At 36.4% G+C, this 22,622-nt stretch overlaps 1 protein-coding gene and 1 long non-coding RNA gene across 5 annotated transcripts in view; one reads left to right on the top strand and one right to left on the bottom strand.

Moving 5' to 3' along the window:
* Positions 1-22,622, top strand: part of ERICH3 (glutamate rich 3) — a 105,824-nt gene that overhangs the window by 44,291 nt on the left and 38,911 nt on the right. For 2 of the 3 annotated variants that reach the window (XM_003830584.5, XM_057303124.2), the window contains exons 8-9: positions 8,710-8,890; positions 16,826-17,012. In XM_003830584.5, coding sequence (XP_003830632.5) covers positions 8,710-8,890; positions 16,826-17,012 — 368 coding nt within the window. The remainder of the gene's footprint in view (positions 1-8,709; positions 8,891-16,825; positions 17,013-22,622) is intronic. The other variant, XM_057303125.2, reaches the window with a different exon arrangement.
* LOC134729632 (uncharacterized) overlaps positions 3,503-22,622 on the bottom strand; it is a 49,204-nt gene continuing 30,084 nt past the window's right edge. For both annotated transcript variants that reach the window (XR_010110897.1, XR_010110898.1), the window contains exons 2-3: positions 14,358-14,448; positions 3,503-8,228 (exon numbers count right to left, since the gene is read on the bottom strand). This is a non-coding gene — a long non-coding RNA (uncharacterized LOC134729632). The remainder of the gene's footprint in view (positions 8,229-14,357; positions 14,449-22,622) is intronic.

The raw sequence follows: 22,622 nt of genomic DNA on the forward strand, positions 1-22,622 counted from the left end.
TCATCCCAGGGTCCTGACAAGTGAAGCACAAATAAGCATCTGAGCCAGCTTCCCCTGGGATTCTGCATTCAGGTTAGAAGCACAGCATGGTGTCGTCAGGCATGCTGGCTTTGACAGACCTTATCATGTCTGTCTCCTGAGTCACAGGGCTTCAGTCTGACTTACTCTTCTTTTTTTCCAAGAAAAAAAAAAACCTTTTTCTCTCTTTTTGGAATCTCTATTTTGGGAATGTTAGAACTACTAGACTGATGCTCTAAGATTCTTAGCTTTTCTCTCCTACTTTCTACCTCTTTGTCTTTTTGTTCTACTTGCTGAGAGGTTTTTTTTCAATTTTATCTTCCACACATTCTACTGAGTTTTTTCTCCTGCCATGTTTCAATTCTAAGAACTCCTTTTGTGCTCAGTGAATACTACTTTTAAAAATGCATCTTATTCTTGATCTGTATGATTTTAACTCCGTCGTATTTGTGGAGACTTGCTTTGTGAGCTAATATATGTTCAGTTTTGGGAAAGAATCATATCCTTTAAATGTTGAAATTAAGGTTCTATAAATGTCCAATAGATAAATGTTAATTATGTTACTCATATTTTTACATTTGTAGACTTTTTATGTGTTTAGTCTCTTAATTCTTGAGTTATAATGAAAATCCATTCTCTATAATTATGGATTTGTCAATTTGTCTTTGTAATTATGCCAACTTCTGTTTGTAAATGTTTAGAAAATCTTATATGCTCTCAGACTTAAGATTATTTTAATCTTACTGGTGAGGAGATCCTTTTTGTCATATTACTTTTTGTCTTAAAATCTATTTTGTCTAATAATACTTCTTATTTTCTTTAGATTAGTGTGTGTGTGTCTGTGTGTGTGTCTGTGTGTGTGTGTGTACTGTATATGGAGAGTTGACACTTGAATAACATGGGGGGAAGGGGTGTCATTTCTCTGCACAGTCGAAAATTTGTATATAAACTTTGACTCCCCCAAAACTTAACTACTTATAACCTACTGTTGACTGGAAGCCTTACCAATAACATAAATATTCAATTAACACATATTTTGTATGCTATTTGTATTATATACTGTATTCTTACAAAGTTAGAGAAAAGAAAATGTTATTAGGAAAACTGTAAATAAGAGAAAATACATTTATACTACTGTACTGTATTTATCAATACCATAAGTTATGTCTTCTCTTTACAAAATGAATCGTCCACCCGTGAGCAACCTCAGCTAGAGAATTCAATTCAACCTTTTCTTGTAATGTCATGACTTTGCTTCCTGGAGTGTTTCTCCAAGTGAAACTTTGTTGAGTCCCATGATGTTATTCAGTGTTTGCAGTATTACGCTAAACACGATGGAAAATATATAAGAACTTTGAGAGATTACTTTTTACTCTGATAGATGATTTACCAAAGAGATGAATTGCTCGTGTGGACATGACTAGTGTCACATGGCATTTTAAGTGGATACTCACAACACTTGAGCTCACTACAATAGCAACAGAAGGTGGCTATGAAATTATTACAGCAGTACAGTATGTACTACAGTTAATTTTATGCAGTTATGATTTAATATTGCATCTTTATATTTGTTTACATTTCTCTTGATTGTAAATGGCACCATGCATGGTCTGTTAAGAGTATGTGTAAGTTTTGATAAATCTTAACTTTTTATAATAGAATTGTGTGTATTTTATGGTAGTAAATGATAAAACAGACTAGCATCTACATATATTTTATGCATTCACAACATACATTTTTCTTATTTTTCAAAATATTTCTAGGCTATACAGTTTGTCTTCAAGTTTTTCAAATTGTTGTAAATCTCCAAAGAATTTTCCAACATACTTATTGAAAAAAATCTGCATATGTGTGGACCCATGTGGTTCAAACCCATGTTGTTCAAGCGTCAACCGTATATATACACATATGTATGTGTGTGTATAAGCATATGTGTATATATATTCCTTTCACTTTTAGTCTTTTGGTGTCTTTGGTTTTAAACTTTAGGCTTTAAATATGTTTATGTAACATAGGGGTGGATTGTGTTTGATTCAATTTGAGAATCTCTGTTCTATTAATAAATGAGTTTAGTCCAAGTATATTTACTTTGTTTAGTGATATATTTAGACTTATTTCTACCATCTTAGTTTTTTTTTTTTTAACTTACCATGACGTTTCTTTGTAGAATTTTATGCTATTAATTGACTCTTCCTTAAACCTCTCCTCTCTTGCCTTTCATGGCATTCTGTTTTCATGCTTCCTCGGGGTCTCCTTTTACCTCTTGTCCTACTCCTTTGTGATTCTTTTTCATCTTCATCCATAAATCTACCCATCCCTATAGGCTTCAGCCTTTACACTTGTTTTTCTGTTCAAGATGTAGTCATCTTCACACATGATTTCATGCTAGATGTCTGTTGGAGTTGACTCCAGCCCTGATCCTTAGGCATCGAGTAAAATTGTCTCAGTGGGGAGAGTCACACACTTTTACATTAATACTTGAGTTTAGTTTATTTAGATATAGAAAAGATTCATTTAAGGGGAGATGGCTCTTGTGACTAATTTACACATAAATTCATCTTTCATTTTATGACTATCATCCAGCAAAGCATCTTTTAAAGGCTCTTAAATAAAGGAAAGAAAGAGTAAAAAGCAATGAAATGTGGCTTGCTGGTATCCACCACCTGCTCCTCTATGAATGTGTAGAACAACATGGTCTCTGGCTTCTGTGATTCATGTCTCTGGGGATGATCAGTAGAGCCAAATGGCAAGGTGTGGTACGACTCACAGTCCAGCAAGTTGTCTCTGGACTCTGTTGCTTTGTCCTGTTTTGTTCTAGCACCTTCAGAGCTTTATACTGCATTTACAGAATCCATGAGGCTAGTTACATTTTGCACTAAGGTTTACCTCACTCACCTCCAGACTTTTGAGTTCTCATTCAGGATCGAGGTGGTCTAACCTTACCAGTCACCTACTCTATACAGCAGCCTGCTGAAAATGTGGAAAGTTTCATATATAGCTTTTATAAAAGTGAAAGTACAGGCTTCCAGATAAGAACCTACTTAATGGTTATGTTTATCTATTTTAGAAACCAATAACAAAGTTTGCTTTTATTTTTTATACATTTTTTGAAAGAGAGGGCAAAAAGTTTATGACACTAGTTTGAGACTTTTCCATGAAAGCCCCCTATCTACCTCCTAGGTACCAAATAAGCCCTGTGCAATTACAGATGCCCAATTGATAGGTCCTACTGCTCCTCAAATTCAACATGGTTATAACTTAAGCCAGTTTCTCCATTCAGTTGCCTTATTTATTTTAAAGCACAAACTTTTGTCCTGTAATTTGGCCTCAAAATCTATAATTTCTTCTTCCTTGTGCATTGCACATCAAGCTAGTTGCTAAGTTCTCTAGATCAGAGATGTCCAATAGAAATAGAAGGCAAGCCACATATGCAATTCTAAAATTTTCTAATAGTCAATTTAAAAAGATAAAGAGAAACATGAAATAAATTTTAAGATTTTAATATATTTTATTTAATCAAGTATATCTAAAATATCATTTCCACATGTAATCAATATGAAAAATTTTAATTAAGTATGATTTATTTTCTTATACTATGTCTTTGATATTCAATGAATATTTTATACTTACAGCAAATGAGCTACCTTTCAAATGCCCAGCATCCAAATGGGGGAAATGGCTGCTGTCCTGGATGGCACAGCTCTAGATGCCACCTGAACAGTGGCTCATGTACCTGATAATCCTTTTTCATCCTTACTGCTACATCTCTAGTTCAGGGGCTTGCTAACTAATCTCTTAATGGAACTATTGCAATCATCTATATACTTGTCCTGCCTCTAAATGAGAATATAGCTCAGTCCAGTTTTTGTTGATAATGGCAAATGATATGCTAGGTCCTGAGGTTACCAAGATGGGTAAGACTAAACTGTTTCTCTCAGAAAGACTGCAGTCTAGCAAGAGAGACAGATATATATATATATATATATATATACACAATTAACCATGATATATTGTGATGAGTCCTATAATTGTGATATAAATAAAGCACAATAGAAACATAGAGGAAAGAAATATTAGTTTTGACCGAGGAGATTAGAGAATGCCTCCTAGAGAAGGTGGCATTTGAAATGGGCTTTGAATGATCAGTAGGAAGTTAGCAGATAGAACCAGGGAACTGAGATTGAAAAGCAGAAAGGGGAAAAAGGAATAAGCAAAATTCATCTCGGTTTTATTAGATTCTACATAATGGTGCTAAATTAAACTTTATGGAAAGACTCTCAACATGCTCCTCTACTGCTTGAAACCTTCACTAGTTGGCCCTTTCTTAATGAAAGTAGGTATATTGTTCTGCATGGCTATTTTAAAATGTGGGTTTTTAAAAATTATTCAGGTATGGTGAGACTTACAGATTAAGAGACAATTGCCATCAAAAAGATAGATTGTTACTCACAGTTCCCAAGAGGAGGGGACACACCACATGCATTGGTCAGGGATCCATCCAGAATAATGTTTACCAATCTGGGCATTGGAGTCCAGCTAAATTAATAGGTAAAATTAACCATCACAAGATCAGGTGCAGTGGCTCACATCTGTAATCCTAGTGACTTGAAAGGCTGAGGCAAGAGGATCGCTTGAGGTCGGGAGTTTGACACCAGACTGGCCAACATAACAAGACCCAATCTCTAGCACCTGTAATCCCAGCTATTAAGGAGGCTGAGGCAGGAGGTTGGCTTGGGCCCAGGAGTTTAAGGCTGTAGTGATTGCACCACTGTGATTGCACCACTGCACTCCAGCCTAGGCAACACAGCAAGACCCTATCTTCAATAATGTTAATAATAACTCTTACACCACACCATGCAGAGCCACACAAGGAAGCACCAGAGTAGGTTAGGAAGCAGAGGGAGTGGGGAAGGAAATGTGAGCAGGAACCCTTATTATCATTTCTGTGGGAAGGAACAGGTGAGATAGATCCTGAAAAATCTAGAGCTCTGATGCCTCTGTAAGGATTGAGGTGCTTCTGGGCACATTAGGAATAAGCATGAGGTAAAGTTTACATAGTAGTAAGAAAAATGGCCCAAAAGAAAAAGAAAAGAGAAACTATACTAAAAGCAAAGTGGGAGGCAAAACCAGAGAGAAAGAGAAGAGAAAGGGAAGAGCATGTGTAATGTAGTGCTGTGAGGTTTTCATACAACCAGCTGCTTCCTAAGTCTTTGGGATATGAACACTCTTACTCTGGCTTGTGTCAGACTTTCTCTCTCTAGGGCCACCAGCATCAACATGGGGATTGCCACTCTTTATGGTCAGGCTGGTTTTGTATCAATCTTTAGCAAGGAATAGTAACCAAAATTGGTGTTTGGTTTAACAAGACACTGTGAATCAGTTTTCCTGTTCTGGTAACTATTGAGTTTCTATAAATGTAGCAAGCTTCCTATATAGGGTAGAACCAACCTACTGTAGCTTTATCAGAATATGGAAAGGACAGAATATGGAATGCCTAATTGTTCCATGTCTGTGTCCAGTTGGATCAATGTTAATTAGGTCCTTACTAAGCATCAGCACTGGCAAGTTACTGGGGGCATGAAGATCACTAGGACGTCATCCTTATCTACTGAGAGAGAGATAATACAAGGGAATAGTTCCAATATCATGTGACTCATACAATTGTAGAGGCCTGGAGATTAAAAGTAGTTGATAGTGTTTGGGCCACTACAATCAGTTCAGTTGCCAGACATTTAAATGTAGCATGAGAAATTGCAATCACTGGGAGATAGTAGGTATTAGAAAATATAACACATTTTATGTTGCCTGGGGAATGTTGGAACTTATCCCATGGATAATGGGAATCACTGGAGAGCTTTAAGCAGGAGAGTCACATGATCTGTTTAATAACAATAGATCACTCTGATTTCCAACAGGAGGGAGATTTTGAGGGATATCAGACTAGAAGTGGGGAGACTAATTCATAGGGTGACCATACTTCTCAGTTTTCCTGGAATAGTTCAAAATTCTGCCCCTTTCCCCCCCATTTCCTAATTTTTAGTAACACTTCTTTCACTGTGTGTCCAAGTTGGGATGATAAATTTCATGGTCACCCTACTTGATGTCCAGAATTCACCAGGGCTTCGTGAAGAAGATGGAGAGGAGTTATTGCCCAACACTACCAACAAGAACAGGCCCTTTGACACTATACTGTTTGTGTGGGCATGGATAAAAGAGATTTCAGTGAAAACTTAGTATATCAATTGAATGCAAAATGTTGCAAATATATAATGACTGATGGGTTAACCACTCAATGGGCTTGCTGTTTATTTATCAGCTCAGTTGTACTTGCCTGAGAAATCTGAAAAGAAATGAGAAGGAAAGTCATAAGCAACTGGTGAAGGAAGTCAGAAAGAAGAGCTTTAGTTATGCAGGGGCATGAGGCCTTGTTCCTGTTCTTCAAATGGAACTGAATTTTCATGGAAGGTTTTGATACTTACTTGAGGATAGCAGAAAGGGCCGAGAAACCTTATTAAAGTTTCATTTGTCTCTGGTCATTATATCTTTGCAAGATGGTAAGTATAGAGGCAGTTCAGTCAATTGAAAGAAACTACTGTTTGTTTCCTAGTGCGTATATTTAATCACGAGCTGTCACTTGGGCCTTCTGTTAGAACTCAGAAAAAATTTACCTGGTTGCAATAATTAGGGAATATTTTTTAAAAAGAGAATGAAATAATGAGACCCAAGAGAAAAGAGATGTTACCATCAGAAATAAGCTTTAGCAGAAAGAAATATGAATAAGAGGAAATGAAAAGGATAAAGGGCTACCTTTTCCTGTATTTTTCTCTTTAAAAGTTTCTCCTTCCAGTTTCTCATTTCATACACAGGACACAGGTCTTTCCCTGACTCTAATCCCACTATTACCTAGTATTTATATAGTGCTTATCGCCTACAAACTCACAGGGCTGCCTCTAAATCCATGCTGCTTCAGAAAGTATTGCTTAACAAAAGGGGGATGCTTTTATTTAATCAGTCACTTCATTAAAGGTGCTAGGTGCAGCTTGGAGCTGGATTTGCCTGAGGTCTGCTGATTGTGCAGTGGGCTGCACACAGGCATGTCACAGCTCCACAGTTGCCCAGGCAAGAGGAAACATGGGATTATGATTTTCCAAGTAGGAGTCAGACCTGGCATCATCCCCTTTGCTTCAACTGTGATTCAGGGAGAAGTTTCTAATCTGCAAGAAATTATCCAGTTTGCTGATTTACTTTCATGGCTCTTGATGCCCTGTAATATGTCTCTTGATTATCTCTTTATTTGAGAGCTCTTCCTTCCAACAGGCAAGAAAATTTGCTTGAATTTTTAAATCTTGGACTTTCTCCCTCATTTATACTTTCAGATGGTTGCTAGCAGAATTTCATTCCATCAGATTTCTTTCCTCTGGCTTTTGCTTCAGAGAATAGAATGAAATGGAAAAAAAAATTATCTGAAGTGGAAGAGGATGAGTTTAGAGATGGAAATATTTTAGTAGTTCCTTCAAAAATGTTTGTTGCAGTGTTGTTATTCTTTAGAAAATGCATGCTTCTCATGCATCTATAATTTGATGGAATCAACTCAAATTACTGCCTTGGATCCACTTAAAGTTGGTCTCTGCACATTTTTTGTCTAGCTTAAAATTGATTTTTAGGAAAGTGAAGTAGATGAGAAGGAAAGGCTGGCCTGTGTACAATTCTAGAGGCCTACAATTTTCTTACTAGCCCCCCTTAAAGTCTTTCAACCCTCTCAGCCTTTCTTATTTCTCTGCCTCTTTCTCCTTTCCTTTGTTCTGCTTCTACTTCCTCCTCTTCCTCGTAGAGGTCAGGCAAACGCTGTGCTCATTCACTATTATGAAAATATTTCAAACAATTAATTAGGAGTCAATGCCTAGGACATTGATTTTCTGGCATACACATTTACTGCATATTTTATAAATAATTTAAATTGGGCAATGCCATAGGATATCAAATAGGTTTTTGTAGTAATTTTAGAGACTTTGATCGGTAGATTGTTTTGATACTATAAACAATATTGATATTGGATTTTCAATCAACTGAATGCCCCTGTGAAACTGGATAGTCCCAAGCACAAATTATTGATGACACCGATCTTCAGAATGACCATAGAAGAAATCATACATGTGCATCTCCCTCTCAGATGGAATAAACCCAGGGAAGGATGTGTTGTCAGTGCTCAGCTGTAAAGATAAAGCAGCCAATTACAAAAACTATTGCTAAATCTCTAAGTCAGTTCAAACTGAAACAAAATGATGTTACTAATATTTATTTAGTTCATTTGTTTGGATTTTTATTGGAGAACCAGCTAAAAGAGCCAAAAGTTTCTTCTTGGTGTCATTGAAATTTTTGCTATATATAACAAACACACTCCCACACACCTCCCCACACAGTTGCACTTAAAGTAAAAAATGACAAACTCTATCCAAATCCCCATTATTTACATTAAAAGTACAAAGCCAAAACATGTATGTTATAGTTATTTAGGAGGATTTATTTTGCAAAGGGTTTGACTTTTTGTGCATTTGTAAATTGACACTTTATTTAGATTTTGTTGATAGGTACTTAAAAATAACCTTCTTTATTCTTCATATTACAATGTCAGGTAAGAACTCTCATTAGAAAGTAATTCGTTAATAAGCCTCATTTTTTTGTTTATTTCAGGATTCAAGAAGGATTCATAAAACATCCTTACATAGTAATGCAGCTATTACAATGATCTATTTGGGGAAAAATGTGCACCTATCTTCTGATAATCCTGACTTCCGGGATGAAATTAAAGTTTATCAGCAGCACTGTGGTGGGGAAAACCTTTGTGTCTACAAAGGCAAACTACTTGAAAAAGGTACACATAAAATGTGAATGTTTTTTAATTGCTTGGAGTTGATGCTATAGATAAGCTGCTGTTGATATAATATCAAAATGACTTCAATCACTTTATGAAATTATGCATATCCAGGGACTTATAAACCAGCTGCCTAAAAGTAAATCTAGATTTACTGCTCTGTGATTGAAACTGAAGCAGCAATTACTCTCGCAGATTGTGGAAGAAAGGATTTGGAGTGATTTAACCTGGTAACAGATTAATTTTGGGATGGAGATATATGATCATTAAAATGTTGCACGAATAAGGTGTCCCCGAAATTACAAGTTAACTATTTGGCTTGCCATAGTGAATTATGCCATACATTATTCTAAGAGAAAAATACCAGATTGGAAATTTGTTCTTTAGAGGTATGTTGAGATAAAATCACAAATCCAATAAACTGCAGGGTGAATCACACCTAAATAACTTGGTGGAGAATTTGGCTAAATAGCTTTTTAGTACATGTTTGCTTTCATTTGATCATAAATCCACGTTTGTCAGCATAGGATAATGTTTATATGAGATATAGGTTTTTGCAAATTATACTGTAATGTTTTTCTTCAATATTTAGTTCAAGGGAGCAGCAGTGAAAAGAAATAGTGTTTACAGGGTTATATTGTTACTTCCTTGCTTAAGAAACTGGGTCCAAAAAGTAGTAGCATTTTTACTAATTAAAAGAAATATATGTATTTGGATAATCTTGGTAGGAGTTACGGGGAGAATTGGGGACAAACATGGAATTTTTACTTTTAGTCTTTCTGATTTCCCTCATTAATTGAAGACAGTGACTATTACTTAAAATAAAATTCATGTCCTTAAAGAGAGACTATAAATTCATATTGAGGAATTACATATGTAAAACTTTGCATCACAAAAATGGTAAACACTTAACTGATAGTTTCAACTTAAAGTGAAACACAATATGATGCTCAATGATGTCAAAAACTGTTTTTTTCCATTTCCATTTTATATATTTGGTAGGAATGCAATTTACCTTGTTTATTTTGCTGTAGCATTCCAGAGTTCATTCCTTTCATTTTGTAGTTGAGGAAAATGAGATGATTCCAGAGGTGGAGTGGCTCCCCAAGGTAACACTCTGACCAGAGTCGAGAGCAAATCCTGAGCCCCTGGCTAGGTGCAAGGCCCTTGATCAGTTCCAGGCAGCCCCAGTGAGCTATTCTGAGTAGCATGGAGTTTCCTACATTTTCATGATATAAGTGGGATGAAACCCCTAATGATAGTGGCATAGATACATACACTTATTTTTCTAAAGTATAACTTTCAGCTATTGATTTAGGAGAATGCTGAAATTAGCTGTAAAGTCGGAATTAATGTGATGAAAACTGTCCTGGACTTTAGATCACACTTTATTCAACAAAATGCATATATAACATCTATTTGCTGGAAAATGTGATAGATACAAATGAAAAAAGAATGAGGCTTAGCTAAATGATTCTCTGGTAGACGATGTACACTCTGTGATGAGAGTGAAAAACCAAAGGTTATGGGAGAAAGGGTGTTACTTGAGTCAGTGTTATTTTGCATACATATTGATGCTGGGACGTTTTGTTACAGCATTGGACAGTCTTGAATAATAGCATGGAATGGGGACTTAAATAATTGAATCCTGTCCATGCAATAATTTTGTCTCAGCTTGCCCTTGATTGCCAGGAAAGTAATTGTTCAAAATTGAAAAGTTGGGTGGCTCAGAGTTGACTTGTGGTTCAGCAATCTTAGCAATTTAGCTGGACTGAAAAGAATCTGCCCTTTCTACAAATCAAAGCTGTGCATGATTCAGTAAAATGTGAATAGGGTTTTAAAATATTTCTGTTAACAAAAGTTGGAGGGGGAGCATTTAACATTGTGCTTGGAGCAGTAAACTCATTAAGATTTGGCTTTCGTTAATTCATCTTGCCTTTTTATTAGAAGTAACAATAAAATTAATTATTTAGAAAGGTGGCAAGTGCATCCTTTATTCCCAGGTAATTCATGATGTCTTGCAATTTGATTTTAGACTTCAAGCCACAAGCTGATTGTTTATTATATACACCTATTAAGTTACTGAGTATTTCCTGCTACTTGTAGAGTACAATTTCTTCACAGGCATATTTATTTGCCATGTTTATCTTTTCAGACAACACAAACCATGGCTTCCTGGGTTCATTTTAAGTGCAAAATAAAGTAACATTTTTTTTCTGGCTTTCTTAGAATCCCTTCCTTTTCTGCCTCATTTTCCTGTATTTCCATAACCGGATCCTGTTGCATCTATCTGTGCATTCGTCATTATGCTGTGGCAAATACAGCTGCTTCACTTGTTCCATACACACTATTATTTTTCCTTTGCTTGTGCTATTTCCTTTGTCTATAATACTTTCTCTTTTCTCATTTTCAAATTCAAATCTTACCCATCTTTTAGGACTCAGATTAAGGCTGTGCAGCTTTCTCACTGACTTCTACTCTTTTTTATCCCAATAGCTTTCAGTCAGCACTCAAAACTGAAGCAGTTCATTGTGCTTTGACTTATATTAACTGTTTTTAATTTTTTTCTTTTTTAAGAGACAGTCTCTCTCTCACCCAGACTAGAGTGCAGTGGCACAATCATAGTCACTATAGCCTTGAACTCCTAGGGTAAAGTGATCTTCCTATCTCAGCCATGCCCAGCTAATTTTTAAATATTTTTTATAGAGATAGGGTCTTGCTATGTTGCCCAGTCTGGTCTCAAACTCCTGGACTCCAGCAATCTCCCTGCCTTGGCCTCACAAAGCATTGGGATTACAGGCTTTAGCCACCACACTCAGCCCTGTTTCTTATTTTTCTTTTATCATTGACTTTTTTTTCAGTTTTAAAAAATAGCTTTATTGAGGTGTGAATTAAATGCCATAAAATTTATTCATTGTAAGCGTATAATTCAATTTCTTTTTGGAATTGTACAGAGTTGTGCAGCCATTATCACAAACCAGGTGTAGGACATCTCCAGCACTTCAGGAAGTTCCCTTGTTCTCTTTGACAGTTGGTCCCTGTCTCATAGACAGCCCCAGGAAGACACTGATCTGCTTTCTGGCTGTACAGATTTTCTTTTCTGGACATTTCCTATAAACACAATCATACCATGGGTAGTCTTTTGTCTTTTTACACTCACTTAGCGTAATGTTTTTGAGAGTCATGCATATTTGTAGTATCAGTAGTGGCTCTCTCTTTATATTGCTGAGTATATTCCATTACATGGATATACCATATTTTTAAAAATTTATTCCCCAGTTAGAGGACATTTGTATTGATACTAGTCTGGGACTATGAACATAAAAACACAAGTTTTTGTGTAGATACATGTTGCTCTTGATTAGATTCCTAGGTGTGGTTTTGATTGCTTTTATTTCTAGGTATATGTCATATTTTCCCTTTTTTTAACATGTCTTTTGATTGTTTGTTGAAAACTACATATTTAGGTGCTATTTTAAAGTTCCTGTGAATTCTGGATTCTGACTTTTCCCTATCAAAGGTTATTGTTGTTTCTGGTTTTTCCTTCCTTTTTTTTTTGTTTGTTTTTTGTTGTTTTTTTTTTAGTAACTTACCAAAATTAAATCTGTGAAATTTAGCCTTCATCATCCTGGTGCAGAGCCAGCCATGTTTTTCTCAGATTAAAAAATATTATATTGCTATTTTTTAGTCTGGACTCTTGGGGTAGTCTCTGTGTTTTTATACCTCATTGCTAACGTCCCCAAAAGTATATCTGAAAACATCAAGAATTTATTCTCCTGTGGGTTTCTAGGCCAAAAGTCAAAAATGAAGGTATTGGCAGGGACATACTCCCTGAAAAGCCCCAAGAAGCATTCTTCTTAACTCTGTCAACTGGCCTTCCTTGGCCTGTGGTTCCATCACTTCAATTTCTGCCTCTGTGTTCACATGCTATTCTTGTGTGTCTGTGTGTGTCCTCACCTCTTTTTATAAGGACATCAGCCATTGGATTGAGGGCCAAACTTAAATCCAGGATGATCTCATCCTGATCCTTCACTAATTATATCTTTGAAGACCCTATGTCCAAACAAGGTCACATTCTGAGGTTCTGGGTGGCCATGAATTATTGGAGGACACAATTCAGCCGACTACAGTGGGTTCAGGGGTACATTCAAACTGTGGGCAATTTTCAAGTATGCTCCAACTTTTATTTTCCACCAGGTTCTCTTGTGTTTCTTCTGTGCCTAAGGGAAAGCTACTGGTAGGCTGGAGATGTATGAAGAGGTTGAGCCCTCTCTGATCCATGCCACTTCCAGTTAGCCAGGGATATATAGGGAGCTTATCAAATGCTTCTATGACTGGTTTATTGCTTCTATGTTCCTTTTAAATTTTTAGTTGTCCGCTGGCCTGTTGCTTGCCCTTATTAGAACTACAGTCATGGCTGGTTGTGGTGGCTCATGCCTGTAACCCCAGCACTTTGGGAGGCCAAGACGGGCAGACTGCCTAAGGTCAGGAGTTCAAGACCAGCCTGGCCAGCAAGGTGAAACCCCATCTCTACTAAAAATACAATATATATATGTGTATATATGTGTGTGTATATATATATATATATATATATATAGCTGGCCATGGTGCTGTGTGCCTGTAATCCCAGCTACTCGGGAGGCTGAGGCACGAGAATAGCTTGAACCCAGGAGGCAGAGGTTGCAGTGAGCTGAGATTGCATCACTGTACTCCAGCCTGGGCGACAGAACAAGAATCCTTCTCAAAGAAACAAAACCAAAACCAAAACAAACAAACAAAAAAACCCAAAACTACAGTCACAGGCCCATAGAACCTCTGACCTTCCCTGTTAGCTTTCCTTTGAGATTCCTACTTATTACTGGTCATACCACAGGCCAAAGGTTTTTCTCCTTGCACTCTAAATCAAGTCAACCCCCACAGACAGCAAAGCGGCTGGTTATTTGTGGCCTGGCCTACCCTATTAGAACTGCTGTGATAAGGCGGTAGCAGATGTTGGAGATAAGAGTAGCCCCGGCAAAAATGCATGGATTCCCATTACCTAAAGTTCAGTAATTTTTCATGAATACATGCTTCTCAGTTTGTTTTAAGCCTTTAGTTCTTCTCCAGAGATAAAATTTTAAGAAAGAGAGGATTTGGTGACCGCAATCCAGAAGACTGATATATTAATTTTGCCTCTCCTGTTTAATGATATCTTTTTGAGTCAGGAGAACACATTTGATATTTTTCAGTATTTTTGTTTCTCTTTAGTGCCTAAAACAGTGCTACCAACTGTCAGTGAACAATAAATAATTAACTGTACAAATATTATAATTATAATCATATATAATGCTTTCTAATATTTTACATTCTAAAATATTTAAGACTGTGTTGTGGATAGACTAGCACATTCTACCCACCCCCATCTCTGTTTTATGGGTGAAAATTCTGAAAGGCAACAAAGTTAAATGACTCACCAAGATATACTCACGTGTGCCATGGACCAAAACCTTCTAATTTCTAGACTACGTTCTTTCCACTGCTCCATGAAGAAATCATCAAGTCAGGATGGGGAGGTGTCACTGTATTTAAAATACAAAAATAAGTAACAAAGGAGTAAAGGCAAACGGTGTCAGTTCTTGTTCTAGAAGTCTGAAAAACAATGAAAAAACAAAATGGAGTAATATCTGGGCATACTCTCCAGCTACGTTAGCATCCGATGGAAGGGCAGTCACTTCTAGGGGTTGATTTCCTGAGCCCTTTCTCAACATTTCCTTAAGTGCACTCTCTTCCTGAACTGGGAACTTAGGAAGTTATGGAGCATGATACCGCAGCAGAATGGTTTATATTACAGGAATGTAGAATCAAGCTTCTATAACAAAAACAATCAAACTTGCTTTCACCACCTGAGGAGTCCATTTATCATTAAGACAAAAGGATTTTTTAAAATATTGTATCCTAGTTTTCCCAGACTCTAACCTTTTTCAGCTCTCTCTTTCCTAGTTTAATTTTACATCAGAAATACCAAGGTATAAATGACTGAATTACCTTTTTAATAAGTCTGTTCTTTAGAATGAGTTGCATCTAGTGTAGAGTTTTTTTTTTTTTTTTAGACGGAGTCTCACTCTGACTCCCAGGCTGGAGTTCAGTGGCGTGATCTCGGCTCGCTGCAAGCTCCGCCTCCCGGGTTCACGCCATTCTCCTGCCTCAGCCTCCCGAGTAGCTGGGAATACAGGTGCCCGCTACCACGCCCGGCTAATATTTTTTGTATTTTTAGTAGAGACGGGGTTTCACCGTGTTAGCCAGGATGGTCTCGATCTCCTGACCCCGTGATCCACCCGCCTCGGCCTCCCAAAGTGCTCTGGGATTACAGGCGTAAGCCACCGTGCCCGGCCGAGTTTTTTTTTTTTTTTAGGGAAAAAATGTGGTACACACAGTGTTTCTAAATAACTGAAAAAATAATAATTCACTCATTATTTTGGGGGAGCCTTCTATGCCATTGTCCTGGGCTTTGGAGAAAAAAGATGCATCAACTTCAGTTCTTATGGATTTCACAAACATGTAAAGCAGCTAATGTCTAGATTAGAGTTCTTAGAAGGCAGTCCCTAGACCAATAGCATCAGCATCACCTGAAACTTGTTAGAAATGCAAATTCTTGGTTCTTACCACAGACGTACTGAATCAGAAACAGAGGTAAAACCCAGCAATCTGTATTTTAACAAGCCCTCTAGGTGATGCTGATACACCATTAAAATTTGAAAACCACTGGTATAGCTACATCTTAGTCTATTGTAGTAAGTGCAACAATAGGAAATGCGTACATAGTAGAGAGGTGAAAATTGTTAACTTTATTATTGGCAGATGTGGAAGGGTCCAGAGAGGCTCTATTTCTTTTCTTTTCTTTTTCTTTTTAGGAAGTGACGTAAGAAATATTCATGAGACACAGGATTTTGAGTCACTCTGCAGAGAATAAGGTTTCCCAGACTTAGGGTTTAGGACGTCTGTGGGGATAGGGTGGCAGGCTTTGCAAATAACATTATAAAGACTTGGAATGATTAAAAACTATTAATTGTAAGCAGTGGTTCTAAATTTATTGGTGGGACTTTTGGGTGGATGGGGAAAACAAAGTGTTCTCAAATCCAAACAGAATTGAGTATAGCTTGGAGATGAAATAACTGCTTCATTCATGTATGTTTTAGAATATTTAAAGTCACAACTAAAAATAAAAGCATTTTAAAATGTATTAATGAGCTCACAGTAGCCTTTTATTATTAACTGCTTTATCAATAGATAGCATAGCAAGATAGAGGCATGGAATCTACAGAGATGTTTGGATTCAAGCTCTAACTCCCCAACTCACTGTATGATCTTGAGTAAATTACTGAACTCTTCTAAGTCTTAATTTCTTGACCTAGAATCTAGTAATAGAAAAATTCCCACTTCACATGATTGAAAAATAACAAGATAATAAGGCATAATGCCTGCCACAGTAAGTGCTCATGTAACCTTAGGTATTATTATTTTATTACAAATCAAAGAATTTTTATAAAAACTTGGAGTATTTATTACAAATAAAAGTAATCAAATGCAATTTTATCACTAAAAATTGTCCTCAAATTAAAAGATGATCTAGATCTAGCTTGTCCAATCTGTGGGCCACAGGCTGCATGCAACTTTGAATGTGGCCCTACACAAATTTGAAAACTTTCTTCAAACATTATGAGATTTATACAAGAACTTTTTTTTTGTTTTTAGCTCATCAGTTATTGTTTGTGTTAGTGTATTTTATATGTGACCCAAGACAATTCTTCTTCTTCCAGTGTGGACCAGGGAAGCCAAAAGATTGGACACCCCTGATCTAGATCATAATATTGTGTTTATCTAATAGAAAAACATGATTTAACAGATGTTAGTCCGAAGTCAGTTGCTTTCACTAATGTATTTCTATTTTAATTCCAGAGACCTTTCAGTTTATTTCCAAAAGGCATCATGGTTTCCCCTTCAGTCTCACCTTTTTCCTGAATGGGATGCAGGTGAACAGGTTAAGCTCCTGCTGTGAATACAAGCATCAAAAAGGTTCCAGGCTTGGAGGCAAACGAGGCTACTTTGGGTTTGTGTGTGTTGAGAGATCATCTCCTTGCTACAAGTATGAAAACAAATGTCCTTTGGTAGAGGGCAAGTTTTGCTACATTTTTCTTTGAATGCTTTTACTAATGCATTTCTCTTCACAATTATTAAGGAAATTCAGTATAGATGGGCCTACAATATCTAGGTTCAGGGTTGTTTATTGTAACATGGTGTGCTGAATTTGAAATTATAAGATATAAATCAGACTTACAGAGGTGTTATATAACGAAGATAAAAGCTAGCGCATTTTAAATTATTTCACTTTCTATCTCTCCTGTCTTCTCACTTTAAGAACTGTTTCTGAAGGGAAGGAGAGAGATATTTTTGTTTGCTTGTTGTTTTTGTTTGTGTGTCTGTTTTTCCTCATTCATCTTAGTAACTGGTTTTAGACTGAGCCTTAAAGTGTGTGCCAAGCATCTGGTTTACATGACTGGACATTTTCGGTTATGCCTTTTAGAGGTTAGGTTTGCCTGCATTACTGTTTGACCCAATTTTCATTATCTCCCTTAGTTTCAATCTTGGGCATAACAAAATGCATGATAAAAGGTCAGTTTTGACTGTTATCAGCTTTCATACTGAACATTCTGTTTGAAATCAGGAGTCTTGCTTGTGGGCTTTCATATTTTCTAAAAGTATTGGCTAGATGCCAAGCTAGAACACAAGAGTGAATCAACTAAAGTATTTGTCTCTGTGGAACTTATTCTAATGGAGGAAAAGCTAATAACGTACCTACAAAGCAATTAATATATGTGAGATGGTCAGCATGATGAACACAAAACAGGGTAAGGGAGATACATGGAGTGAAGGGAGACAAGAGTCATGGAGAGTATGTTATTTTATGCAGGATAGTTAGGAAGGGCCTCTCTGATAAGATGTCTTTTGAACAGAAACCAGAAAAAAAATTTCTTTCTTGAAATAGCTTTTGAGATAGAGGAAAAGCATATACAGAAGGCATGAAGCAGGCACGTGTTTGTTGTGTCTAAGGTAGCTTGGCCAGCACAAAAGGAATAGAACCATGAAATTGGAGATGGGGTCGCAGAGACCATGAGGCCAAGCCATGTAGAGTCCTATGGTCATTGCAAGGACTTTAACTTTTATCTGAGAAGGATGGGAAGCTTCTAAAGCGGGTTTTGAGCAATGACTTGCCATGATTTAATAGTAACTCTTATGGGAAAAATAAACAAGGGAGTGTGGGGAAAATATCAGAAACTGCTTTAATCCAGAGAAGAGATAATGGTGGAATGAGTTAGAAGTAATTTTAAAGGTAGAGCTTACAGAATTTACTGATGAATTGGATGCAGGGAATGAGATAAAGAGCAGAGTCAAAGACGATTCAAAATTTTTGTCTTGAATAACTGGAAAGATGTCCAGTTAACTTATTGAGACTGTGGAAGAAGCAGGTTTTTGGGGTAGAATGAAGTGGTTTTGGTCGAGGACACATTGAGTCTGAGACATGTATGAGATAAGCAAGTAGAAATGCTGAGTAGGCAGTTGGATATATGAATCTGGGGTGAGGTGAGAGGTCCAGGCTGGAGATGCAAATCTGAGAATGGTTTGCATATAGATGACATGTATAAGTTTGCTTAAGAATTGAACATAGAGAAGATGTCTGAGTGATGAGTGTCACTCCATTTAAAAGGTGAGGGAGGTAAACAGGAACTAGCCTAAGAAGGAAAGGCAGTGAATAGAAAGAGAACCTAGAGAGAGTAGTATCTTGGAAATAAAGAAAATGGTTAAAGAATAAGGGCATGATTAAGGGAGTTGAGTGTGTGGATATGTGAAGTAAAATGAAGACTGAGGATTGGACATTGATTTGGTAGTGTGTTGGTTACTGGTGATCATGGCACAAGTTATAGTGCAGCAGTTGGGGTGTAAGCTTTCTTGGAGTGGGTTTAAAAAATAGTTGGAGAAAAACAAAGGCCGGAGACTATAGAGAAGTTTTTAAAAGAGTTTTGCTATAAAGAATGGTAATTAGGTGGTAGCCAGGAGGAAGAATGTAGTGGTTCAAGGAAGCCTCTTTATTTTTTAAGATGGGAGATACTATAATATGTTTATATGCTAATACAAACGATTGAATACTTTAGAGAATAAGAAACATGAAGTATGACATAAAGGGTGGAAATTTCTGGAGCTAAATGATTGGGTAGACTGGAGAAGATGAGATGTAGGACTCAATTGGGGGTATAAGCCTTAAGAAGAGGAGGAACATTCTTGTATGGTAACGGGAGGAAAGAAAGAAGGCATACAAGATAGAGATGTGAGTTGCTATTAATAGATGTGCTGGGAACAACTGGAAGCTCTCTGCTGATTGTTTCTATTTTCTTAAACAATACATAAATTTATCAACTGAGGATAAGGCTGAGAGAAGCGGCATTGGGTGTTTTCAGAGAGATAAGAGTGTAAAAGAATCATCCAGAGAATGGAAGACTGAATAATGGCCTAGGGCAAGATAGTATCAATGCCCAGCTGTACTTAGGGGCCACCTGAACTGCCTTCCTATTCCAACTCAAATATGCTGTCTCCTGATTTGAGAGCAGGTCATTTAACATAATTCTATTTAATTCCCAGAAAAGCTAATAAACATCTACAATCAGCCATGTGCAAATATATTGCATTCTTTGGGAGTTGTGGTATAAATCTAAGCTGTAAATTATTAGCCCTGAGCACTTTCTGTGGAAGTTTAATAATCAGTACCAAAATCTGACTGATGGCATTTACTCTCCTATTCAACACCCACTAGCCTCTGTACAATTATTTCTATGATTTCAACACTTGGTACCCTCTAGATTCTTTCTTCAACCTTTTCAAATAATAATATCAAAATGGTTACAATATTAAAGAATAAGGCCTATGACTCTCAACTAAAATGCACAGTTCTTATAGAAGAATGGTTTTCAATTTTTTTTTTTAACTTCATAACCATTTTTCCAATGAAATCTGTTAATGCCCAGAATAGAACAGTGCATTGTCATTGGATGTCTCCCTGTTGCAGGTCAGGTAAAAGTTGAGTCAGACTGGTTTAAATGGTACAGGGTTAGGTGAGTAAGTGCTAGAGCCTTGTTTGTTTGTCCTCTTCCTCACTTGAGACTTTTCTGGTTATTTTAGAGACCATAACACTGCAGAACTCCATGGAGAGTTGAGAACTACCCCAAAGGTTATTACCTTCTGTAACCTTGGCTTTGTTGTCACTCCCATAATGATACTTTTAGTTATGTTAAACAATGTACACTAATTCCTCCAATACATTCAAAATGAAATTAATTTTAATTTATTTAAAAAATACCAGTCCCAGAAACATTTGTGATGAGAAAAAGGAGGGCATGGTACAATAAAACAACAGAGAATTATATTTCTAAATGATTAGGAATTACCTGTTTAAGGTCCTCAGAAAACAAGAAAAGCTGAGCAGTGGTCACTTCCAAAGTGTAAGGTTCCACAACTGTACTCATCTCTCAATTATAGGAACTGTTTGAAGAGGCGTAGTAATTTTCAATTGCTAGCATGAAACATGGGAAGAATTGCCTAACCATGTAGAATGCAGACTGCTTTGAGCTTTAGTAATCATAATCAACACCTCAAATTATATTCAGAAGTCAAATAGGTAGTCAGTGACGAGGAGAGCACAGATGTTACTCACTTTGTTTGTCCAATTCCCTTCAGCAGATGGGCAATAAAAAGTCTGTGCATGCAGTAGGGAGGCATCAAAGCCTTTACGCAGCCACAACATAAACTAAAAGTAACAACATATCAGAGGCTCCAAATCAATGGATTTGGTGTTGCAATTGATAAGGGAAGAACAGCTTGAACAGAAGGCAATGCTAGTAATCATATTTTGTGAAGATTCATGACACCTTTATTCCAAGGAAAGCAATGTGCTAAGCACATCATCATTATAGTCAAGAAATATTTATCATGATTAATATGGGTGAGATAAGTATAATCTCATTATCTCATTTTTTACAGCCTGATAGTTACTTTGAGTGCAAATCCTTCTAGCTTTATTTTATGGGGAGATATTGAAAAGTTAAGTGATATAACTCAGTTCTCATATTTGCTTGTTGGGAAAATTTATTAAGATCAATTCCTTTGCTATTTCTACACTGCAGATGGCTGAAATTTAGTGAAATCTTCAGTTTAAGAAATTGCCATTGGATTTGTTCAGGTTGAGGCATTTTTGAGATTTTACATATTATTTCTATTCTTCTGGGACTAGCAAGTCTTGACTGCTTTCTGATCCCTTTCACCTGCCCACTATAAATTCAGTTCTCTGGTAGTTGTGTCACATGCAGAGAGGGGGACGTGAGTAGTTCTAGAGAAAGAAGACTGAAGAGACTGATAACTACCAGAAACATTTTTCAGATCATGGATTTTATCCAGGTCTTGCCAGAAACTTCTCCAGATTGTATTAGTGTCTGCTGAGAGAGCGTGAGTCCTTTCTTTGGTGGTAAGCTCAAAGTGTAACATTTGTCTGTGTAACTAGTCATCTCTACTAGTTAAATCATAGCTAGGAACTCGAGGCCTACACCTGTAATAGACTAATATGGTTGTTCTTCAGTATGATGTGATGGAGCCTAGCAGTCTTGAGCTAGAATCCAGCTCCATCACCCACGTACTGGGTGACTTTGAGCTGCTAGAACCTTTTAAGCCTCGATTTTCTCATTTGTAAAGTGGTGATGATAGTTCTTAATTTATTGGTCTATGAGGTAATGAATTCCTTAAGATAATGGATACAGAGTACCCAGAAAAGAGCTTGGCACAGAGAGAGTGCTCAATAATCTTATCATTACCATAATCATCATTTTTATTAATGTATATATTATTATCATTGGAATTCTTATTTTAATATCAACTTAAGAAATAGAAAGCTATAGAAGACAATTTATTCATATTACTTTTGTTATAATTGATTTAAAAAGTTTTAATGTCATAATGCATTCAGATTATCTGCATGGTTCACCAGATTTGACTTGGAATGACTTCATAACCTCTATAAATTACTGCCATTTTTGAGGAATAAGAACTTATTACCAGCAAAAATCACCAGAAGACTGTAGTGCAGACTTCAAAAGGCCATTCTAAAGCAATAATGACAGTTCTATGAAAATAAGTGAACAAACTCCTGAGTTATTCACTTAAAAGATGCAGCAACATTTGACTGTATATATTTCTTTAAAAAATCAATCATATTTATTTAGAGCCAATCTTGTAAGTCTTTTGTTACTGTTGTTGTGTTGTTAAAATATAACTTATCAGACTGAATGGCATCTTGCTTCTTCTGACCATTTTTATATCAGCTTCTCTGTTTGTAAATCTGCATGTTCTATTATCACAAAATTCTCATTTAAGGACTTGAGATATGTCTTTATGTATGAAAAATTATATACCCACCTATATTTCTGTATCTATGATACATGTTACTGTTCAGGACCAAAAATATACTTGAAGGCACAGATTTCAGTTTGAAACTATAGTTCTTGGTTGACGAGTTATTTTATTTTGTTTATTATTGTGGATAACGTTATTAAGAATTTGTTGTTTGTTTACAAGATTTTAGTATCAAAAAAGAATAGTTTATTTTTAATTAGCTTTTTTAATTGTTTATTTTTATTAGTGTGTACAGTAATCAAAA

Source organism: Pan paniscus, chromosome 1, assembly GCF_029289425.2.
Source record: "Pan paniscus chromosome 1, NHGRI_mPanPan1-v2.0_pri, whole genome shotgun sequence".
In the NCBI taxonomy this organism is placed as follows: domain Eukaryota; kingdom Metazoa; phylum Chordata; class Mammalia; order Primates; family Hominidae; genus Pan; species Pan paniscus.